A 23,728-nucleotide genomic window follows, 5' to 3' on the forward strand; every position below is an offset into this window, starting at 1 on the left:
TCAACACACACAACTACTCGAACTAAGTCCTCCCTGAAAACCTCCAGCACACACCTCCACAGATAACAGAAAGGCAAGGGACTCAATTAATCATTGTCAAAAATTAGCCTGGGGGTTTAATCATTTCTTCTCTTGCAGAACTGGAATGGAAATAAACCACCTCAGCTACAGCAGTGGGATCAAAAACACGACACAGGATGGAAATCCCACAGGTGTGAGGGAAAATTTCACCTTACCTTCAAAAAAAGGTACAATAATTTCAATATTTCTCTTGTTTATATGTCAGCACAGTTTTAAATGCTCGGTATTATGCAAAATCCACTTGAGTGTATTATATAATGTCACAATTTTATCCACTCATCAAAAACACAACCAAAGTGTTGCTTTAATTCATTCATGCATGTTTGAGAAATCATTGAGTCTGTTCCATCGAGCCACCATCACCCACAAGTCATGTTGCATTTCCTTTGCTTCTGATGTGATCTGCATGCTGAAATCACAGGTGTGGATTTTACAATTTTCAACTATGTCTGAATGGGATGAATTACTTTCCCATCTTCCCCCCCCCTCCACCACCACAAAGTTAAGAATCAACTGACAATATGGGATTAGGTACATTTCAATTGCCTGAGTCCCTCCAAGGGTTCAGGTGTAACCAAGTTATTCAGGAAGAACATTATGGAATTGAAAGCAGGTTACTTTTAGTTTTAAGCATCCTGCATTCTAATGTGAATAAGAAGGTGGTGCTGTAGCACTATTTAGCCAACATCATTTATCTTCCTACAAGGCTGAAACACATGCATGTTTATGTATTGGGTGTTTTTGTGGTATATTAATTTGCTGTGGTCAGTGTTGACACAATGGCAGTTTATTCAACAATACTGGACAAGCTGCAAGAATAAAGAAACACAAATTGCAAAAACATGGAGACATCTGGTTGTGATCTGAAATTGGAATGGAAGCAGCCATTGCTTCCTGTTGTTTGGTAACTGAAGCAGACGGAGACATATGTTCCTGTTCTTGGCATGTTATAGTTTGAACATGTCAACTATGCTCTCCCAAATACATTCTGTTATGTGGAGATAAACAACAGAGTCCTAAACTATTTTTTTCCCGATTTTATGGCTTGTCTGCAGTAACAGTCACATCAGCTTACAGGTTTTGACAGAATGAGGTTTCACTCAAATTAGCATGAAGTGTGACAAGCGTGAAGCTAAGATTCTTGGTAGAATAAAGAGTCGACACCTTGGCAAGATCACTGTCTGTGTGGAGCCCCCTGGTCTTCTCACTTCAGAAATTTATCATGACAGCTTATGCTAATGAGGCATAGCTTTTTGGCCCTCTTCTTTTTTTATATATAAATTTCAAGTATGTTTATAGGTAGGTCTTTATGTTTTGCATTTGCATGCGTGGTTGTTCTGAATTCCTGAAATCAGCCTATGTCTTTCTTGCTATAGTGTTTGTCTTATTTATATGGTAATGCATATTTATTGGTGTGGATTGACTCAGCAGTGTGTTTGTGCGTCTGTGGGTAAACACGACTCTCCTTCAGCTCGTTTTATGAAAATATAATTAGCCTCTCCAAACTGCAGTGGGGTTCGAACATACAGGTCTCTGAGATTTGCTAATGATGTCTTTAATAACTCCCTTGTTGTTAAGCATGAAGTGTCTGCACGTGCTACTGTTTGGAAAAGCCCATTTTTGGGAATTACATCTTATAACACGCCCACCGTCATGCTCCCCTGGAACCACGGGTATATATTAACCCGTTGGACTGCTGCCAGACACTCAGCCTGATCAGGGTGGCATTAAATACACATGTCACGGTTTATATGTGGATCCTGGGAGGACTTTTTATATGTGCCTGGCTTTGAAGAGTAACTGAATTAGATGTCCCTTATGCCTAATTACTACAAAGACACTGTAATGCAGCACAGAGATTGATGTTTAGAAAAGGCCGATTAGAACTGCATTGTAACATAGATCTTTAGGTATTTATTAGAAAGATAACTTGGTTGTATGTAGAAAGCATTTATCCAAAAGAATCCTGGCTGATGATTCTTTTTTATAAAAGCTATTTATGCATAAAGCGACAAATGTTGGAATTTTTTCCGTTCCTACAAAGATTTTTTTAAATGACTTTACACATGTCAATTTGTGACTAACCCTTTATGACTTATTTTATGAAATACCAGATCTGAATTATTACTTCAGATGTTTTCCAACATTTATCCATTCTTTTTCTATATCTGCTCCATCTAGCCAGGGTTGTGAGGTGGTTAATGCCTATTGACAGAAAACACTGGGCGAGAGCTAAAGTACACTCAGGAAAGATTGTTAATCATTTCCCAGCATATGCTTTATATAAATCTTTCACAGGTAACCTTGGATTTTACTGCACATTATTGGCAGTTGCCAGGTGTTTTAATAGGACCTTTCTGCCTTTATTTAACAAGTCTGTAATTTTCCATTAACATCATCCTCTGAGAAAAAAATAATCTAAAATTAATTTCAACACTTGATTCCAAATTCATATATCAATCATCCACAACTACCATTGTATGTTCAAAATGATGTGCATAATGACCTCCAAAGAAAAACATAATATAACTCTTGCTTTTAGTACAGAAAAAGGAAGAGGGACATTAACTTGTGGGTCAAAAATAGCTATTATTTTTTTTTTTCCCCAGCATACCTAGATCAAAACAAAGATGAATGGGTGAATAGCCGTGTCTTTAAACAAGACACAGAGTTAATCTGTAATTAATGTCATGACTTCTGCTCAATTTTTAGGTTGTAGTTCGCTAATCTATGAAGCAGTCTGATAATGGTACCAAGTTGATCTCCCATACAACATAATAGTTTTAATCTTCCACAGGCTGTTACATACACAAGCACAATGTGTTGGTTCTAATTGATATAATTGATTTTCTCAGAAATGAATAACCTTGGCTTTCTACAGCTGCTTTTGTAGTGCAGCCTAATGCAAAACCCTGAAATGAATAAAGGTGTAGAGATTCAGTAATTCAAATTTCTTCCTAATAATTCTGCTCTCTGCTGTGCAATTATAATTATTGTATGTGTACAGAAACACTGAGTAGCTCCACTCTATATAGTTGTTCACTGAGTGTCCACATTTGTAAAATCTACTGAATTCACATGTTCGTACTATACTTGGCACTTGGTTCTTAGTAACTAGTCCCATTATCTCAAAGCTTCACATTGGCATTGACCACACTGTACAAGGGGGCATAGTTTTGATGAAGCTAAGCAAAAAATGACTCATTTTTCATGACATTATATTTCTCTCAGAAATCTACAAAACTATATGTCAAGAATATGTAAAACCAAAGGGAGAAAATGTTCAGAAATGGAAATTTGAAAGTGTTCTTAGTCGTGGATTCACTTATTTGCAGATTTTTCTGTAGAATGCAACTCCAAACTGTTCCCGGATTACTGGCCTATTTTCAGATATTATTTCATAGAGCATAATCTTAAATATTTGATAGAATATGCACCTTGGGAAGCTGAAATATATGAAGGCACTACTTGATGGACTGCACCACTAACAGCGGTGACAAGGAAGAGCTTGTGTTTGAGTTAGAGCTACGATGCGTTCCATTGTGGTTATTAATGTTATCTTAAGTTATATTTGGTATCTGAACTATTAAAATAGGCACTTCTAAAATTTTTCAGAGGAGGTCTGAAATACCTGCTGATTTCAGGTATTCATGTGATCCCTAACTCCTTCCAGCCTCTTTTTGTATCGCACCTCATCCACGTACTTGAACCCTAGACCCTGTCTATTGTCGACATGCTGAATGTTCATTTTATGTTACATCATATGAGTGTTATCCATTAAAGTTATTGCAATGGAGTTGAATCATGGTGCACAAATGTGATTTTGTTTATATATTTTGCAAATGTTGCAAAATATGTAAATAAGTCTTGAAAAATGTACCTACCCAGGAGAAAGTTTTCTGTGGTTTGACCAAAATACTGATTGATTCAATAAACTTGTTCACAAATTAAGGTTTCAGGTTTATATAATGAGACTTAGTGTTTTAACAACTTTGAAAACTGTAAAGTCCAAAGTATTGGATTATACATAGCTGTCCTCTGTTTGCTAAGGGGTTAATACACTCAAAATTGACATTTATTACCCTTTTTACAGGTAGGAAACATTCCACTTCATTTGACAGAGGTCAGTCCAACATTATGGAGAATTAATTTATGTTTCATTTAAAGCTGACCTTAGCAGAAGCAGCCTCAAGGAGTTTAAGGTGAATTCATTTGAGCTTTACATTTTGCTGACAGGTGAATAAATCTTTCTCTGGCAGGTGTATAAAACATATCAAAGAAAAATGTAAAACAGTTTGACTCCAAAAAGGCACATTTGAATGCAGAGAGACCTGACCATAAGTGTTTATAAAGCTGCCCGTTGTCGTGGTTCCTGATTCAGTCACCAAAAGAGCAGCAATGCAACACTTTATTGTCTCTTAAGGAAGATGCAAATGTCCAAAGTTTGACATGGCATTTTGAAAATAAAAACATCTCATTTGTTTGTAGAAAAAAGGCAGCTCTGACAGAAAGATTTGTACAGCCATGGTAGAGAGAGCATCCATTTGTGAGTACAGAGACAGCCTGACAACACACACAAGCGCTGAAGCTGGGAGCAGACGCAGAACGCCTGGCAGACAGAAGGACAGAATCGAACGGAGAGAACCCACTGAGCTTTCGGAAAAGGAATAAGTGGGTTGGCAGCTATTGGTAAGCAGTGCAGTAGAACACGGAGGATAAAGAGAGAATTTTAAACTCATCTTGTGTCACTCCTGATCCTCTACCCTGTCCTCTTTAGCTGCTAAATTTCTGGACTGCCTTCTTTCATGCCTGTTGACGTGTCATGCGTAATTTGAGCACAGCCTTAGGCAGAGATTGTTCTTTCTCCCTATTAGCTTCTTTAGAAATTTGAGCAAGCGGGCTGGTAGTGCAGTGAAAGGCGAGTCTCATCCTCTGAGATTTGCCAGCCGAAGGACAAGCTGTTTAAGTGCTCCCAAATCCACTTAACCTCCAACATCTACCTGTCTGTACCAACAGATCCTGGTTCGTCTTATAGCAGTGGTGTTCAGGGAAAAAAGTAAGATTCTCAACATTGATATAAAACATAATTAACAAAAATTTAGAGGTGGAACAATACAGGAAATTCCTTGGACACCAATAAGTCAGAAGATAACAGTTTAAGATTACTACCAAAATTATCTATACTGGTACAAGAAGTCCTGAGTGTTCTTCTTTAAAGTCTTTTTTTCCATCTCTAGTGGCCTTTATTTGACCACGGTCAGAAAGGAATGCGGGTGGTGAGAGAGGGGGAAGACATGCGGCAAAGGTCAACGGGCCGGGACTCAAACCTGTGACAGTAGGACTAGGGCCTTTACCCCTATGCCATTGCGCCCATGACAAAGGTCTTCCATCTGTGCTAAACCTTTCAATGATTTATAAACAAACAAAAGTATTTTAAAGTCTATTATCTGAGCTACAGGAAGCCATTGTAAGGACTTTAGAACTAGGCTGATGTGCTATTTTTTCTTAGCTTTAGTGAGAATGCGTGGAGCACCGTTCAGGATCAGCTGAACGGTGGTCTGACTTTTGGAGGCAGAACTGAGAAGGTACTGGCGCAGTAATTACTTCAAGTCCTAAAAATAAATCCTGGAAATGTTCTTCAGGTGACAAAAAGCAGACTTTGCGCCAATAAAGAGAGGTGAGGAAAATGAGTGGCAAACAAAAAGCCTGTTAGGAGGGATGAGAAGAATGAGAGGGATTGTCAGAATATACTTGTGCTGGAAAAGAGTACAATGGTGTATAAACTAGCCAAAGTGATTGATGTCTTTACTTCTTTGCAGAAGTGAGGGTAAGAGCAACTAAACAAGACTGAACTCCATGTAGAGGACAGGGAATTGTCTCTGCACATTAAAACGATTTCAGACAGAAGTCACTTCAATGGAGACTAATGAGCGTAACAAACTGCTTTTATCAGCAAATCTCTTTAAACTAGTGCACTGGTGACCAGGGAGGTAGTGAGAAGAGCAGCTGAAATAGACACTTAAATACCATGAATGTTTTTTGACAAATCCTTCAAGGGGAGTTTTGTTGCATGCAGACTCTCAAACTACCTGCAGTCTGCATGATCTTGCTGGTCATGTTTATTGTTCTTGATGGATTTTCATGCTGCTGTGTACGTCGTACAAGTAACTCTGCAGGCAATTTTACCTCCTCAGCATTTTCCACAGACTCGGCACACACAAAAGCGCCCTCATATCCATGACAGATGGTGCTCTTTGTGGTAAATTACAAGCAATTTTCTATCATTTAATGTTAGGTTTTTATCAAGACCCACAAGAATGACTTTTGGTGTGTTTTCTGCAGAACTTTAAATTCATTGATTCATAGCTGTCAGGACAAGATACCCCTACCTTTATTTACCTTTATTTATTTTTTGTTGACTTTTGCATGCTAGAGTATGTTGGTTGAATGTTGGTTGTGATCTTTTTTGTTTCTTGAACCATTCATACAGCTTGATTGAGTTATTGACAGAGACTGATTATGCTGGCATCTTTGTAACACTCATTTTTACCATTTTGTTTTGTTCTTAAACTGTAAGAGTTTTTATTTTTTATTGTTATGTTGTGTTTTAATGTACAGCACTTTGTATCAGCTGTGGTTGTTTTAAAGTGCTTTATAAATAAAGTTGGTATGGTATGGTATGGTATTTTAGCTTTTAGGGTGGACAGAGGCACACGCTCAAACACCCACAATTTCCCTCATTGTGTCCCATACATAATTAAACATCCGGCTTCATACAGCTCATCCTTTCTAAATTGTAAGTTGATTGCTGGACATTACATATTTAACACCATTTGTGGTGAGAGATTATTGTGTGTTCTGACAAAATTTCTGTGAATTGTGTCTTGTTGTGTGGCCTCGTGTTCACCAAGCCTGTTGTCAGATTTACTCACTTGTGCGACTTTTTGCCCTCCATACCCCCAGGGCCTGAACCGCAGTCATGAGCTTGGATGATGAAGGTGTACTCCTTTTGCAACTCGCAGTCCACCAGGCCGCGTGCCCTCAGCTGACCCTCGCCAGACGTTCCGTTCAGCACCACTGCCTCAAACGGAGCCTCCAGCCCATGAATGTTGAACGCACAGATCTCCCCTAGAGAGCAGAGAGAGACAGAGAAGACAGAGACAGAGAGAGAGAGAGAGAGAGAGAGAGAGAGAGAGAGCAGATAAACGGATGAGTTGAGAGTTTATCACAGTCTGTCAGCTTGAGAGGGGTTGGGGAAGTTTAAGAAACTCATGCAGCCACTTCTTAGTTCAAACCCAAGCTTTTAAAGCCACGAGTTATTGAATCTGTGGTGATGAAGATTCTGGACAACTAATTACTGACTGACCTACTGTTCAGATTAATTTATTGATATGACGGTTAGTTGCTGTCCAGAGTGATGAACAACATTCTAGACACTTGGTGCCACTTTCTCCGTTTCTTTTCTGAACCCATTTATTCTTGCAGGGTTGTTTATTGATCACAAGGCAACACAGAGATTCAAAACAAAAAACAATCATACACACACACGCACTCACACGCACACCTCCCCCGCCACACACACACACACGCGCACACACACGTACACACCCGCCCCCAGACACACACACACACACACGCACACATACCTAAAAACCAACCTGTTATGCATCTGATAACCAATCTGTTAGGTTGTTTTTTTGAGAAAATAAATAAATAAATAAATAAATAAATAAATAAATAAATAAATAAATAAATAAATAAATAAACAAAAACAAACAAACCCAAACAGTTGGGTTTTTTAGATGTGGGAGGAGGTTGGAGTACCTGGAGACAACCCACTCATGTGCTGGGAGAACATACAAACTCCTGTGTTCGAATCGGGACTTTAACACAGGAACGTCTTGCAGGAATTCAAGAGTGCTACCAAATGCGGTGGAGCTGTTGTACAGAGAAAAATCAAACTTACACTCATACACTCCTGATGAGAGTATCTATCCATGTACCTATCTATGTATCTATATCTCTAAAGTTGAGCTCATCATTGGTTTAACAAAGTTACTAACCTGTAATTTGTGATATTCTGCTGCTGTTGGAAAGCTGATAAGCAATGAGCACAATAGAGTGGACTCAAAGGAGATTCAAATTTGCCCTTGAGAAGATTTAAAGGACCGACATCTCTTTAAATTCAATTTGAGGAAGAAGAGAAAAACAAAGGGGAGAAACAAAAGTGCATCTGACATTTATTAGCAGAGACATAATATAAAGAAGTGGCATATTTTGCGAGGCTCAGGCGAGAGTTTAATTTTTTTTTTTTGTTTTGTTTGCTAAGAAAATTGACATTGCCCTTGTGATTCTGCTCACAGCATTTCAGGAAATCACTTAACACGCCAAGCTCACACTCTGACCTGTGACAGCTAATTGCACTGATTTTACTTGAACTAACAGCGAGGACTAAATTGGATTCCCAAGAAGCTTTGTGCGTGCCTTGCTCCTGGCAAGTTCCGATAAGAGGAACTTTATTTCCAATCCTTTCATCCTGTTCCTGTCATAATCCCCACCACCTCAACCCCAACCTCCCTGTTACTCTCCCCTGCTGTCAGGACAAGGCCCCTGAAACGATAATTTGCCTGCAGAGGAGCTCTAAGTAGGGGGTAGTAAAACTGGAACAGAAAGGTAGAGAACTGGCACATCCTACCCCCGCCCTTACGCACTTCTATCCTGGCTATACTACTTGAACAATGTTGTATCAGAACTAAATGGGCCCCGGCGCTATGGAAAAACATGGCTCAGCGCTGTGAGCATATTCATAAAATGGCAATGAGCAAACAGTGTGCGTTGGCGAGTGACAGAAGATGCAGCGGTCTCTCTGTGCTGCTTCTTTTAATAGCACGCCGCCGCACAAAACAGGCGAACACAAAATCCATCACCACTGGAGCGAGAAATAAATCCAATATACCCAGGCCTGTGCAGAAGCTTCCCATCAGGATGAATATGCCTAGGATATGCTGATGACGCACACCTACTGTTGAGGCTCGGTGGCCCAACGTGTTCCTCGTGATTTAATTGTACCTGATGGGGGAACTGATGAGGACTTGGGGTGGGAGGGGCGTCAAGGTGACCGAACGGAGAGGGTCTCTTCTTTTTTTCCAGACTCAAATGGCTCTGGGTTCCAGCATACCTGACACAATTTTTCCTCCTTTATGTCTGTCTTTCACTTTCCTCCAGACGTGACAAGTGATCCGCCACCTGCGTCGAGGAAGAGAGGGCTGGTGGCTGCGGGAGAGACGAGGGTGGACGTGCTAGCCCCAGTGGAAGTGAGGGAACAGATGTTAGGCGACTGGTACTTGGCAGAGAAGCCATAAACATGGTGGCTAAATATGTTTCTGTGCCACATCAGACTGTTAAAGAGGTAGACCTTTGGCCAAAAGCAACTCATGATCAAAAACTAATAAGGAGGCTGCTTCTTTATAAGTTACAATCTGGTAGTATAGGTCTTACATGCGATAAAGAGGTTGGCTAAAAAGAAGCATGTCTCTTACAGTTCTTATTTTAGCTAAAAGGACATCATAAATTGGTTGTAAAAATATTTACATATATTATATAGCATATGACAGTCTGTGCACTTATAATTTATGAAATAATAAACCCAAACTAAAAGTTGTTTGAAGACCCAACTAAGTACAGTACACTCCACAATTAAATGGCCAAAATAAGATCCTTTAGCAGCAATACCTTACCTGTGTGATCATAAACTTTATCTATCAAACAGATGGTTTCACGCTTGGCCCTTCAATGCTTTGATATGCAGAAGGTTTCCACAGCTTCTCTTAAGGCTGATAGAAACATAGGCTAAAATGCTGCATTTAAGCATTGATTAATTTCACTGAAGATGAGTATATATTAGGCATAAATGTTTAAGTAGGCTTAAAGATGGGGAGGAATGAGTGTTTTAGAGGAATGAGGCGTTTTTTAAACAAGCCATACTTGTTCAGTCCTTTTTTTTATTGCCTTGTAATGAACTTGAATCTTTAATATCTGAGATATAATATTTGAGAAGTAATGGCCAGTAATACAGTAAACATTGCATGGTCTTTCTGTTTTGGTCTTATGGTAACACACATAGATATGCTCCAGAAAAACAACCTCTTTGCAAAATCCTTTATTTTATAGCAATGGTGACAGTATCAACTCATTCAAACAGTTAAACAAATGTATTTATTAGCAGTAACTTTGTTCAATTCCTTTATTCACTACAAGGAAACAACAAGTTCTTCCCAAAAGGCCTTTCCGTTTTTGTCCTGGTTTTGTTTATCAACTACATAAGTATGTACACTTGTACACATTCTTGAATTTAGGTCTGAGCAATTTTACATCCTGGCAGACAACAGATTAATTTTACTGTCTTACTATGTAAAATTGTCAGACCTAAACATGACATGTATGCCTTGTTGGCATGACTCTATAGTAAAGATTTGAATCTAACTTACTTGAATGAAACAAGTGAAACTTTTTGCAAAAGTTTTATTCGTCTCTTTCCTCTCTCCACATTCTGTTGCTGTGGTAGAAAAGTCTCACCCTGGATGAGTGTCTTATTCATTTAATCAGGTCCAAATGAATGGCTGTCCATAAGGCGGAGGGAAGGTTGATAGTACCTGAGCTGCTGTCCTGTTTGGAAATAGAAGTCATGCAGTACTAAAAACCTCTAGGGAATCTGGCACTTGTCCACAGAAGACTATCTTTGAGGACACAGAACTCATTATCAGTGAATTCAGTGAAGGCAGAGGTGTTTTGCTGGCAGTGGTGGCCGGTGTTTGCTAAGCTGGAGGAGTGTGACAGAATATTGTGGGCCATTCACGTTGCCTTGGGCTCCACGTTATTATCAAAGCTGACACAACCGTGTTGATGAGCTTCCTGTGTCTGAATGGGTATGCACATGCACATATGCGTGGTGGGAAAAAAAACAAAAACATGGTTTTCACACATAAGCGTGGAGATATTTTCAGCAGATGTTAAATGAGCAAGAGGCAGAGTAGAGATATCAGTCGAGCAAGAGTGATAGAGCCGAAAAGAGGAGGAAGATATAGAGACAGATGAAAAGAAGATCCAAGAAAGACGGGAAGCGGGCCACTGCCTAGGGCCAGCTCCAATCTCAGCACTGGAGAGTGACCAAAGCACAGGCGTGAACACACACTCAGATTAACTGAAATGTAGCCAGTTTGGAAGCTCTAATCAGAGCCAATGTGCCTTTCATCCTCCTACTGTTGGAGCCCACATGGCAGACAGACAAAAAGTAAATCAGATTACTGGATATCATACTGTCAGTGAGCAGATTCTACCCCAAACACCCATCTGTAGGAACTGAAATGTGTTCACACACATGTTCTCTCAGTATTGTAAAGTAAATCAACCCTGTTTCCACAAGAGTAATGCTCGACTATGAGGCTCACGCAGTTGTCGTGATTTCTGCCGCTTTTCCAATTCGGGTTTGGCATCAAATTATCTCTTGTGTTAGTCACCCCCATAACCTGCTAATTCTCCCTCTCATTTTGCTCCTGAAAACACAATTACCCATCCACAAGCACTCCAGGATACATGGATTCCCTCCCCCATAAACCCCCGCATAACCCTCTCAGCTGCGGCTCAGAGATAGAAAGTCTGCCTCATAACTCTGCGGAGGGCTGAAATTGAAAATGCTGTAATTATGTTCTTCATGAAATTAGCCAGGCGAGGAAAAAACACAATTGAGAAGCTGTCCATTTTGAAGATAAGGATTAATACTAATCAAGCTTGTGTGTTTGGAGTCGAGCAAATGAATCCTCGAGTAGGTTTTGTGTAAAGTCCGGGTGTGTGACCATGTAGAGTTATGGGATTTAATTAAAGACACACTTTTTGGAGAGGGATTTAGAAGCGGGGGAGTCATAAGGGTAGAGGTGTGTTTATGACTGTTGCAAAGGAATCCTGCAGATGATTTACTCGACCTCTCGGTTGCCTCTTCTCTGTTAATTACATTAACGTCTCCTCTCACCGAGTTAATGATATCCCACTGTCCTTTAACAAAGTGACCGCCCCGCCCCTGCCCTGTGTGTGTACTGCCCCGACTGTGTGACAAACTGGTGTCAGAAAGAAGGATTTAACCACCATCAAGGCAGCTGTAGGTTGGTGAAAGCATAAACCCTGAAAAAAGCTCCTGCTGTTGTTACGCGTCTATGAGTTGAGTATTTCAAACTGGTGGAAGGGAGGAAAGAAAAAAATAGAATCTAAAGAAACTAGCTTTGTATAAATGTTCATGTGCCTGTAATCACCCAATCCGGACTAAAGAGAATTTTGTGAACATTTTACACAAAATTACTGAGAGTGTGATTAAAAAATGGTTTTGGAGATGACAAGATCTTTTCAAAGAAAAGTTTCATGTTTTTTTATTTTATTTTTTTTCCCCTTGTCTCATCAAGATGGAGACTGGAGACCGGACTGCTATTCTTCTACTCTTTTACATAAAGAAATTCTTAGCATAACTTCAAAGGGGGAAAAGTTGGCACAGTATTAAAAACATAAGTGGGCAGAAAAAAAAGCTTTGATATTCGCATTTACTTTGACTTGTAATAATAGGCCTGCAGCATGAATCCATGTTAAGCCATGTATTATTAGGTGGACAAATTATTCCATAACATTCCTGTCACACTGTATATATATATATATATATATATATATATATATATATATATATATATATATATATATATATATATATATATATAGATAGATAGATAGATATCCACGTTATTATATCTATCTCTCTCTATATATGTATATATATATATACACACAAACTGCAACAAAAAACTAAATGCTGTGGCAACAGACTAATAATTTTGAATATCAGGTGTAGAAAGGGCAGAGTTTTTATAGGGCCAGCTGGTAACGTACTTACAAGAGGAAACAAAGTTATATCATTTTCAAATTTGTCAAGTCTTACCATAAAAAAACACTGCATGAGGCAATCTGAAGTCCACCGAGACAGAACAGATGACTGGACTTCAATCGCGGTAGTTAGTTGTGGTCAGAAGTCAAATGTGGGTTGTTAGCAACAATTACATATGTTGCTGTCAAAATTATAAATGAAAAATTAGTCAATAAAGATTACAGTTTTTATATATTCATTTTCTTTGTATGTATGCACTTAAGCAAAAAATAAATAAATAAAAAAATGCAGCATAAACATCTGCTAAATTTAGTATTCTAGTAGCTTTTAATTGCTTATTGCTCAAAGCATTACATCTTATTACCATTCTGCTCTTTAAAGAGAAACACAAGTATAACAAGCTGATATTAGCTTTTAATTGGTCTCACTATCTGCTGGTATATCCAGCCTGCAGTCAGTGGCTTAAAATACATTAGGAACAAAAAAAAGCCTAGCAGTGCTAGCAGGGATGCCTGGGCAATAGCCACCCTGCTGGCACCCCCAGCTAGACAATATATACATAATACTTTTTTAATAATGACTTTAAATAAGGAAAGTACATGTTAGTGTAAGTTGCAACATTTGTTTTTATGTATTTGTGTTTTTATTTTTGGAGCTGTGCTTATGTAAAAAGGATGTCCTTAACTGTGATTCTTATTTGTTGCTTATTCTCTGCCCTTTTCCAAACTCTTTATTCGTTACAATAACACAGTAATATTAGCACCTTACCTTAGCACCATAGGGTAGTATACTACCCTAAGGTTATCAGCAGCCTCCATCTGGACATTGCTTTAAAAACATTTTAGATAGACCTGGCTGCATATTTAATTACTAGTAGATTAATAGGGGGAAATCAGCATCCACTTAATTTCCACACAATTACTTTAGATTTTTTTCCATGACCTAAAATATATTAAGCAACATACGGGGGGAGGAGCAGTAATGCATAAGTCTATGCACCATACAGATAGTGAAAGGTCCAGTCACTCCAGAACTTTATGACAGCACATTAAAATGACTTTAAAAAGCAGGAATGGTGATTTTCACATTGTTACTTTTCTACATCCTATGCATGCCTTTTTACACACAGCTTATAGCGATTTATTAGTGCAGCTAAGAGATTAAAAGTAAGCTTGTGACTTCATCAAAAAGTGTAGGAGTGGTGAATATCATGTCACCCTTATTCTAAAACAACTTCTTTGTGAATCTGATTAAAAAAATAGTTGAAATCATCTCAACTAGTTAAAGTAAGCTTCACATTTCTTGGTGAATAAAATAGTAAATCTTGGCTCCCTAAGAGAACAATTCTATTTTCTCTTAGTAGCTGGAAAGAACTGTTAGATCTGCCAGTAGCGTGTGACACCAGTCACACACACACACACACACGCACACACACACACACACACACACATGCACGCACGCACGCACACACACACACACACACCCACACGCACACGCACACACACACGCACACGCGCACACACACACACACACACACACTAACATATCAAAGTTAATCACAAATCTCACCAGGCGACATGTCAATTATGTGGACTTGGAGCAGGGCCAAAAGAACTACTGAGCAAGAGTCAAGCTGTCAATAACCAACTGGCATCCAATGCAGCGGCAGATGAAACCTTACAATAAACACCAACATCTCAATTTAATATGCTGTCTGTGAGACGGTTACATCCACTGAAACACAATTCACTCAATACTTTTTTTCTCTGCCAAGATTAATGAAGTCAGACGGCGGTGACATGAAAACTAACTGAAGTTCTCAATAAATTCAGGCTTAAAACAATTATAACACATTCCCACCCATCAATATTGTATGTGGCTATCTGTATATAACATTTTATGTTGAATCCATCTTATATGCTCGGGGTTTGAAGAAAGACATCATGTAAAGATGAAAAAACCAAACAAAAGTGGAAGCCCGAAGGGGAACCAAATAAACCTGAGATGCATTAAGGTAATCACATTAAACAGTGTGAAATCAATACTTTCTATTTTCCAATGCTGTTCATGGAAATGGCCTCGGGAGTGAACATGTGTGCTCGTCAGAGAAAGGCCAGTTGGAGTTCAATGTGCTCAAACAGCCGCATCAGAGTTTATGACCTCTATTTAAGCCCCCTGAGGATGTTCAGTACAGCTGAGCAGCATGATGAAATAAAGACCATCACCTCCCTAAATAGTCCCTTTGATCAAAGACAGGCTTTATTAGATTGTTTCCTAACAAAACAAAAACTTGGTTTTCTAATCAGTTCCAAGGTTTCACTTTCATTTCCTGTGCCACATATCACACTCAGTGTTTCAAGAGGCTTAAACGGCACAAATCTGTATCAGAGGAATTACAGTCGGAGAGAGACACACATTTTAAAGCTAAACCTAAATCCTTTCTGTGCAGCTAAACAAAAGCAAAAATGTGGGGCATTAAAAGAGGATTAAAGGGCACGGTGCAGCAGATAAAATATAAAATATGCACAAACCCAACACATACATGCTTGACTTAATATTCCCTCTTAATTGATCCCTAATTCAAAGTCACTATAAGAGTAGAGGCAAAGATCTGGGATTTCATAAAGTGATGTGATTCCTGGAAAAATCAAACATGGCTACAAATGTAGAGCAACAATGCATAAAATGTGACATTTCCATGGTTACTGTAGCAAAAAAGTATTTCTAACACACATACATTTCTAATTAAGCTATGTTCTGACACTTTATACAAGACTGACGACAGTCACGGGTCATGCGAAATGTTCATGGTGGAAACTGGTGTAAAACCAGCCTAGTTTCACACATATGGGAATATGAAGGACACTGAGGCTCAGTGTAGTTGTCTCACAATCTGAAAGTGCCAGGTTTGATTCCAGGTCCTGTCACATGTCAATTTGACACAAAGTTGTCTACCAATATACATATGAATGTGTGGGCGTTTTAGAATGTGATTGGGTGAATATGTCTCTATGGTGAAATGTATTGAGTTGTTTGGAAGATTACAAAAGCTCTTCACAAATTCAGTCCATTTATCACATATTGGGCTAATAAATAAGACAGAAAGCCCTCTGGACACTTTTTTTTATGGTGGCATGGAAAGAAAATCTAAAGGTCCCTATGGTTCTAATTCACAGCAGGTGAATAAACCTCAGCCAGAGGATGGTCACAGGAACATTAGTATATCTGACAATAAAATTATTAATTTAAATATGGTTTCTGACATCTTGTTCTTTTTTCTCCCAGCAGGCATCACTTTGTGGTCATCATAGAAACTACCATAATCATTTAATCATTCCCTGTGGCAAAATGATTCTTAAATCTACAGCGTAACCGGACACTGGCCAAATACAGAGTGTTGCTCTGACACTGTGATACTGATCATCGCAGTGCATGTTGATGCCTCTGGCTGTAAGGTTCAGCTGTCTACCAACATCAGCTCTGAATACTACTGACTCTGCTCCCTCCGGATATGACTCTATTCAGCTTTTGTTATAATGCCCATGGCTCAAACTAAACCAAAGGCTATCGGCACAGTATAGAGGTTTTTTATTCATGCATTCAAGGCATTAATCAAACACATAAAAACTGAAGAAAAAAAACAAAACAAAAAAAAAAAAACAAAGACATTAGGTTATCACAAAACTTTTGTATATATTACAGAGAATTGCTTGGAGACAAAAATATTAATGTCATGGAAACAGAAGCGTTATATTTGCAGTGAACACACAAAAAGACTTTTTGGATTCTGTATTCTGGTCATGTTTATGATTCATTGATAGTGGGAAGGAAAACCCCCTATAAAAAGCTAGCTTGAAATGGCCCGCAGTTGCCCCTGTGTACAGATTGCCCTTAGTTACATCATCCAGCTAACTCCTAAGAGACAGCAACCAATCCTTTTTAGGTGAGTCTGCTGAAATGAACTTGTTCGCCTCTTGGCAACCATGGAGACTATGACTGATGGACTCTATGCACAGCAGCTTCTGCAGATTGTGAAATACAGAGTTTTCTAGTAAAATCACAATAGTAACTATCTTTACAAGTGAAGTCCCAAAGTCATTACTTCAAGAACTAAGCAGTACAGTTTGATGTAGATGTCAATAATGAAGAACCACATCAAAGTCAGCCTCAAATCAAAATCTCAAGCATTACCTACAGCACCTTTCAATAGAAGTGAAGTGAAGAAAATCCAGTCAATCAGCAAGTCAGTCTGTTGTCAAAGTGCACACAAACAGTAAAACGTTTGAGTGCCTCGTTCTAAAATTTGAAGGATGTTGGTTACCTTTTAGAGAAACCAAGGGAATGACTGGTCCGGTTTTTGTCTTTGTCAATGTCTATACTTGGTGTCGTAATTCAAAATGTGAGCTTCATGCACATATAGAAGAGGTTGTCAGGTGCAAAGCATTCACCTTTATATTTGTAACTCAATATTGTCTTGACTGACTCAACAAGGTAAAGTCACATGCTGACAGAAACTGGAAAATCCTTCATGAGACAGTCATACCTCCTGAGAAACACTGAGGCATAAAAACAACGTGTGCTGCCAGATCATGCTACACTTTATCTGTAACATGTTTTAAATGTTTTCATTGGGATCGATCACATACTACCACGTGGCAGTACAGGAAAGTTCATTGGGTGTTTGAATTTGATAAACTTTTTTCAAAAGGCTTTTTTCAAACTGATACTGTAAGAAGAAGTAAAAGCATATTAGTCTCATTTTGGGCAACAAGCTTTGAGGAAAAGTACAATGGGATTTCACTTTGGAAAGAAACATCTCAACATTGTGTATTCTATCATAACCATTGGATGTCAGGAACAAGCTCAGCTAATGAATGCAGTCACTGGCCAGCTATCTTTGTAACCAAAACATTTCCACTCCATCATAAGCTCAAGGTGCCAGTGGAAATGGCATAAAGACACTTAAGCTAAGGTCAGAAATTTCAGTCTGGGAAAGAAATAGTGAAATCCTGGATTTATTTATTTGTCTGTTTGGTAACATGTGTAGTGACTCGTGGTTCTTGCTAGGAGTGCTAAAGGCATGACCTTAGGCTAATGGTGTAGGTTGCAGGTGTATCACAGTGCTGTGTCACTGCTTCAATTTACTTCTCTCTCTGCATGCACTGGTTTTGAAAATAATTTTATCAATGTGATTATAGGAGAATTTTTGTCAGAGATAACACATCTGACAACCCTTCCAATCTGAAAGGACATTAGGAAGACGGAACAAATGTTTAAGACATCCAAAAATAAGGTGTAAGATTAATGTACACTTAAGAAGTGTGCATAGGGATTAGCAGTTCTGTATCACTACAAAGCCAAAAGCTTGTCATCATCTGCAATAAACATACGTCTCTTCCTTGGACAGAAGTACGACGGATCAAGATTATGGAAACATTTTCCTTTGGGTTGTAGCCAATAAGTAAATAAGTTATTCTATCATTGACTCTGCAAACATGAAAAGACTACAGCTTTCCTATTTCAGTCATAATAACTTGTTTCTACCAAATTCAAAGTAAAATTGCTTAAAGGCAACATTTTGACTTAATTCCCTTTGGGCACTGTTTGTATCAGTGCACAAAGCAAAAAAAAAACCTGGGTGTGCCGCCACCAGTGTACCACCATCTCTCAATAATGCAGTTCAAATTGGGCCAGGGACCAGGCAGCACAAAGGCAAACTCTCTGCCAAGAACGACTGTGAGTGAGTGGTGTGTTTCAGTGTGTGAACACAAAAACTAGGAGATTTAAAGGACATCACAAAATCCCCAGCAGTCTTCATCTCTTGATGTCTGTGTCAGTTTTATGTGTATGTTTGTCTTGGTAAAGTTCTTAGTCCCATATTTGCTGAAAGAAACTGCAGTGTTCTGTACATTTTCTGTTTGTTTTCTCCCTGTGTGTACTGCTGTCACTGCTTTCCACACCTGCTGCCCAACATGTTCAGTAGAGCTACTCCATTCTTCCCTTTATTTATGTCCTTCATTTAAACTCTGTTATTTCTGTCAATCATCCACAGTTGTTTTTCATAACATAACAACTACAGTCATTGGCGGTTTCATTGTGATAATGATCCAGCAATATTTAGCCAGATCAGTCTTCTCAAATCACTGTCTTAATACCCACAGCCAAATCTGGCTAGCCTATGGAAGGAACTAAAGAAATAAGAACATAAAAAGATAAGCCATTACACAGAACCACCATGAGCAGACCTTTCTATCTTGAGTCCTTGAGAGCTGCCGTCTTCCAAATTTTAAATGCTTCCATTTGCCAACACAAATAAAACTATTTGCTGATATGGCTCCTCAGCGTGTCAAGTTCTGCAAATGCCTGCTAATGAGCTTCTTCGTTATATTCACTTGAGATAGAAGAGAAATTCACCTAAAAGTTGTAAGGCAGTGGCTCTCAAGGACTGGACTTAAAGACTTATGTATTCTTTGCATTGTTAAATTTTGTTAGAGAAGATGTGACATTGTTCTGTTGACAAAAAGGGGGCTCTAGTATTGACACCAGTATAGATATTTGTCTATATCTATATATTGACATATAGACAGATCCTTTAAGATCCTTTATCCATCTATACAGCTTTGCCAGTAAATATTTCTGTCTGTTAACCGACTGTCCTTTTAACTACCCGGTCTACGGAGTTATCAATTACTCTTACTCATGTCTGTTTCCTCTCCTTTGATTCCTTACATTGGAGTTTGGGAAAGTCGATGGGAACTGCACTTTCTCGCAATGCGTGAAAATTGATAAAAGCTGGCAACACAAGAACAGTCTTTTTCCTTATATTTCCTCATCAGATTTTTGCATGAGGGCATTTTTATTGATAAATCAGCAACCATCTATTCCACAGCACCACTTTTCATGATTCTGCTCTACTTGACACGTTTGATTACCAATGCCAATCAGCACAACTCAATGAAAGCATGACAACATGCTTACTTTGTGCGCAAAATAAGTGTTAAAGTGATACATATGTCTGGTTTTATCAGCTCAGTCAGACTTGATTACATAATCTGTTATTTTTTAAATTAACAGAAGCCATAGCGAAAATTTCTCATTGATTTGCCATGAAAAGAAATTAATATTTCAAATACATCAGGGTTTTTTTTTTATGTTCACTTCCTGTACAAAGTATTACAGTACAATGTAATAATTTAGAATTCCAGAATTCTAATGTCCAGAATTAGAATTCTGGACATTCACCTACATAGAAACATAGAAACCTATGTTTCGCCACATAGGCGAAACAGCTATGTTTCGCCACATAGGCGACTGTGGTTTCCTTCACAGTCACCTATGAAGGAAACCACTTTCATCTGTCGAGCCCCTAGTGGACCATTAAATCTGCTCACTGTGTGGGTTCTTTCAGGTACTTTTATTCCCACAATGCAACATTATCTACAATCAGATCAGCATGTCTCCAAATTACTGAAATTATACAGGCCCAAAGATAAAGATGACCTGATGGGCCAAATAACAGGTCATTCACTAACAGATTACTTTTACTATAAAAGCTACATAAATGTTCTCTTAAAATGACTGTCATAAAACTTCAGCAACTACCTGTGATCAAGTAGGTGGGAGGGAGGCCACATATAGGTCTACTGTAAGAGGGTTATTATGAGGAAAGAATGGCTAAGCTATTATAGATGACAACAAAGTGACCTCACTGTGCCATTATCAGACTTTCTTTTTTCTATGCGCAGTGGGGGAAAGGAGCTCATTGAACCTCTTCACACCGTTTGCATACTGAATAGCAAGCAGACATTAAATAAGACAAAATATGGGAAATAATTCAGCAGTAAAAATGAAACTTTATGTTAAAACATATGAAGTTATGCTTTCTTCCTTTGTTCCAAAAATAATAATCTTATATTCTGTCAAAAGCAGTTTTACATAATCGGATAAAGCATTAACTAAAATGTAGTTTCCTATACTAAGCACTGCAATGTAATATTTTGTAACAAATGTGACAGCTTGTCTGTTTTGCTCTTTTTATGATGAGTTGAAATGTATCACCCTCATGCTTTGAGATATTTTACATCCTTCCCACGAGCAGCTGCTTTTTTCAGGGTTTACCCACAGATGTTCAACTTAACCTTTACTTTGGTAGTGATTTACTGTGGATTTGGAAGTTAGGCAGAGACAATCCTCCTTATTCATCTTCATTTGTTTTTATTAAAAGAGGTTTTCTGTTTGCATTCAGAATTGTTTTCTTCTTTAGAATTTCCTGTAATAATGCTTTCTTTTAAAATAAAGGTCATGAACTCAGTGCCTGAGACAAACAGGTGGCCCTCTGGGAAAACGAGTCAGTTGCAAGGCATGTTTTGTAAAGAAGCACTTGAAATGGAGTGCTAGGAAATAACATTTCATTGTTTTGCTTTTATTTTAATGCAATAAGCTTAAAATTCACTAAGATTTGAAAATTACAATATTAAATTGAATGATAATTTTAAAAAATAAAAAAGTTTTATGAGTAAAAATTCAACAGGTAAAAATGGTTAAAAAAAAAACAAACAAACAAGAAAACTTCAATAATAGCTTAAGATAAATCCTAAAGGTCCAGCCTTTCAATTTTTAGAAATAGGAGACAGTAGAGAGTAATGTTAAGTGTTTTCTTACAGAAAGGAAGTGGGAAATAGGAAACATCAACATGTTCTCAGCCTTTGGACAGCATAGTCCTAAGTGCTAGCATGATAGCATAGCATAGTCCAAAGGACAGTATAGTTTACTGGGATTAATTGCTTGGAAAGCAAGCTGTACGTGTTAATATTCATAACAAATATTGTCTGACAGCACTTAGAGAAAGAAAACTATTTATTCCAAGTAAATAATATATGAATGTTTAACTTTTAAAATTAAATTGTTTTAAATTAATATCCACATTGTGCAGTTCTACCAAAGGCACAGTGGCGCAGTTGGAAACACTTTTGCACTGCAACAAGAAGATCTTGGGTTTGAATCCCAGTCTGGGGTCATGTATGTTCTATACATGGATGGGTTCTCTTCTGGTATTCTGGTTTCCTCCGACAGGTCAGGAACATGACTGTTTGGCTAATTGGTTTCTCAAAAGGTGTGCGTATGCACCTACATGGTTGTTTGTCCTTTCTGTTTCTGTGTTGCCCTGCAAACAACTGGTGACCTGTCCAGGGTGACATGTCCACCTCTCGTCCAATGACTGCTGGAGACAGGCACCAGCCCCCATCACAGCCATGCAAGGATAAGCTTGTAAGTCACATGTCTCCATCAAACCTCAATGCGGTTTACCAGATTGGTGTTTGATGGTATCTACCATCAGAACCACTCACTTCACAGATCCCAAGGTTTTGACATTTCAACTTGCAGACAGCAGGCAGGTTGTGAAAAAGGGACCCAGATTGACCGAAGTCATGATCATAAATGCAACCCACTCAAATGCCAAGCAAAACAGGATATTGAGGGTGTTGCTGAGGATTGGTCAGCTGAACAGGGTGATCTGTCACTGAACACAGAAATAGGGTGCTTCAGCTGGGCACATCATCTCCTACAAGCTCATGCAATCTAAAAGGCCCTTTAGATTGGATAAACCTCTCTTCCTCCTTGAGGATAAAGAGTGGATGCTTGACTCTGCACAACAGCTTTTAAAGCAACTGACTTGTAAGCCGCATAGCTAAGGCAAGAGGTGGGATGTTAGATGCTGTAAACACATTAAAAGATTTCATACACTACAGCGTTGAATGTATGGCTACCCCAAAAGAAATTGACAGACAAATAAAGAATATACAGAAAGCTTAGGCACTGTACATTTTTATATCAATGTTTAATATCTGGTCATTTATACAAACAAGCACGTGATCCTGACAAGTTGTTGTCGTAATTCTGATTCTGTTATATTGGTGCAGACATGGGCTGAATTGAAATAAGAGACTTCATTTCCAAAAAAAATGTCGCAAAAATAGAAATAGTTTGCAAAAAAAAAAAAAAGAACAAGTGCAACTTTGAAGAAAATGTGCTTTTTTAGCGCCATTTCAGATTTGTATTCTTCCCACAGATGTGTTTGCTTCAATGCCAGTTTCTTAATTAAAAGAGAGCTCATGTTGTGGTCTGGATATATATGTAAGTTCCATGACTAATGGGATCAACCAAGCTAAATTAAGAACCTGAGTTAGCTCACCTGAAGTCTAATCAATCAAAGAGATTGACGGTGTGGTTTCTGCTTCCTCATCTTGTACAACAAAAACACAATTTGAAGTCACATTTACATTTCACTGAACGCAGCTGCTAATGTGAACTAGCCTTGAATGACAATTGATCTTGGACAACTTACGACTGAGATTCGCCGCCTCGTGGAAAGTTGGAAATTGTGGAATCATTAAAGAATACAAACATGATCAACCCACAGCGGACGGAGAAGACAAACTGTATACAAATGCAAAGCATCTAATACTGCAGCAATTCTTTTTTGATTTGGGTGCATGCACACCGTAGAATATTAAGTGAGGTTTAGGAGAGTCCAGATTAACAGCTGAAGGCCTAAAAGATTAGAGCTGATTAAATTTATCTGCACATGCGTGTCCCTGGACATGAACGTCCGCCCATTTCAAGGACACCGCCAGGGTTCCCCTCTAAATGCGCAGAGGTGGATGCCGCATTACTGTACAAAGAGGATAAAAAAGTGTTTTTGTAAAAACCCAGAATATGTAATGTGGC

General features: G+C 38.5%; 1 protein-coding gene across 1 annotated transcript in view; it reads right to left on the reverse strand.

Annotated features, from left to right (window-relative positions):
• Window positions 1-23,728, reverse strand: part of LOC103474938 (calsyntenin-2) — a 280,040-nt gene that overhangs the window by 103,774 nt on the left and 152,538 nt on the right. Inside the window, exon 3 of the mRNA XM_008426222.3 lies at window positions 7,014-7,209. Coding sequence (XP_008424444.2) covers window positions 7,014-7,209 — 196 coding nt within the window. The remainder of the gene's footprint in view (window positions 1-7,013; window positions 7,210-23,728) is intronic.

The sequence above is a fragment of the Poecilia reticulata genome, chromosome 13 (genome assembly GCF_904066995.2).
Source record: "Poecilia reticulata chromosome 13, P_reticulata-male-v2, whole genome shotgun sequence".
Taxonomy (NCBI): Eukaryota; Metazoa; Chordata; class Actinopteri; order Cyprinodontiformes; family Poeciliidae; genus Poecilia; species Poecilia reticulata.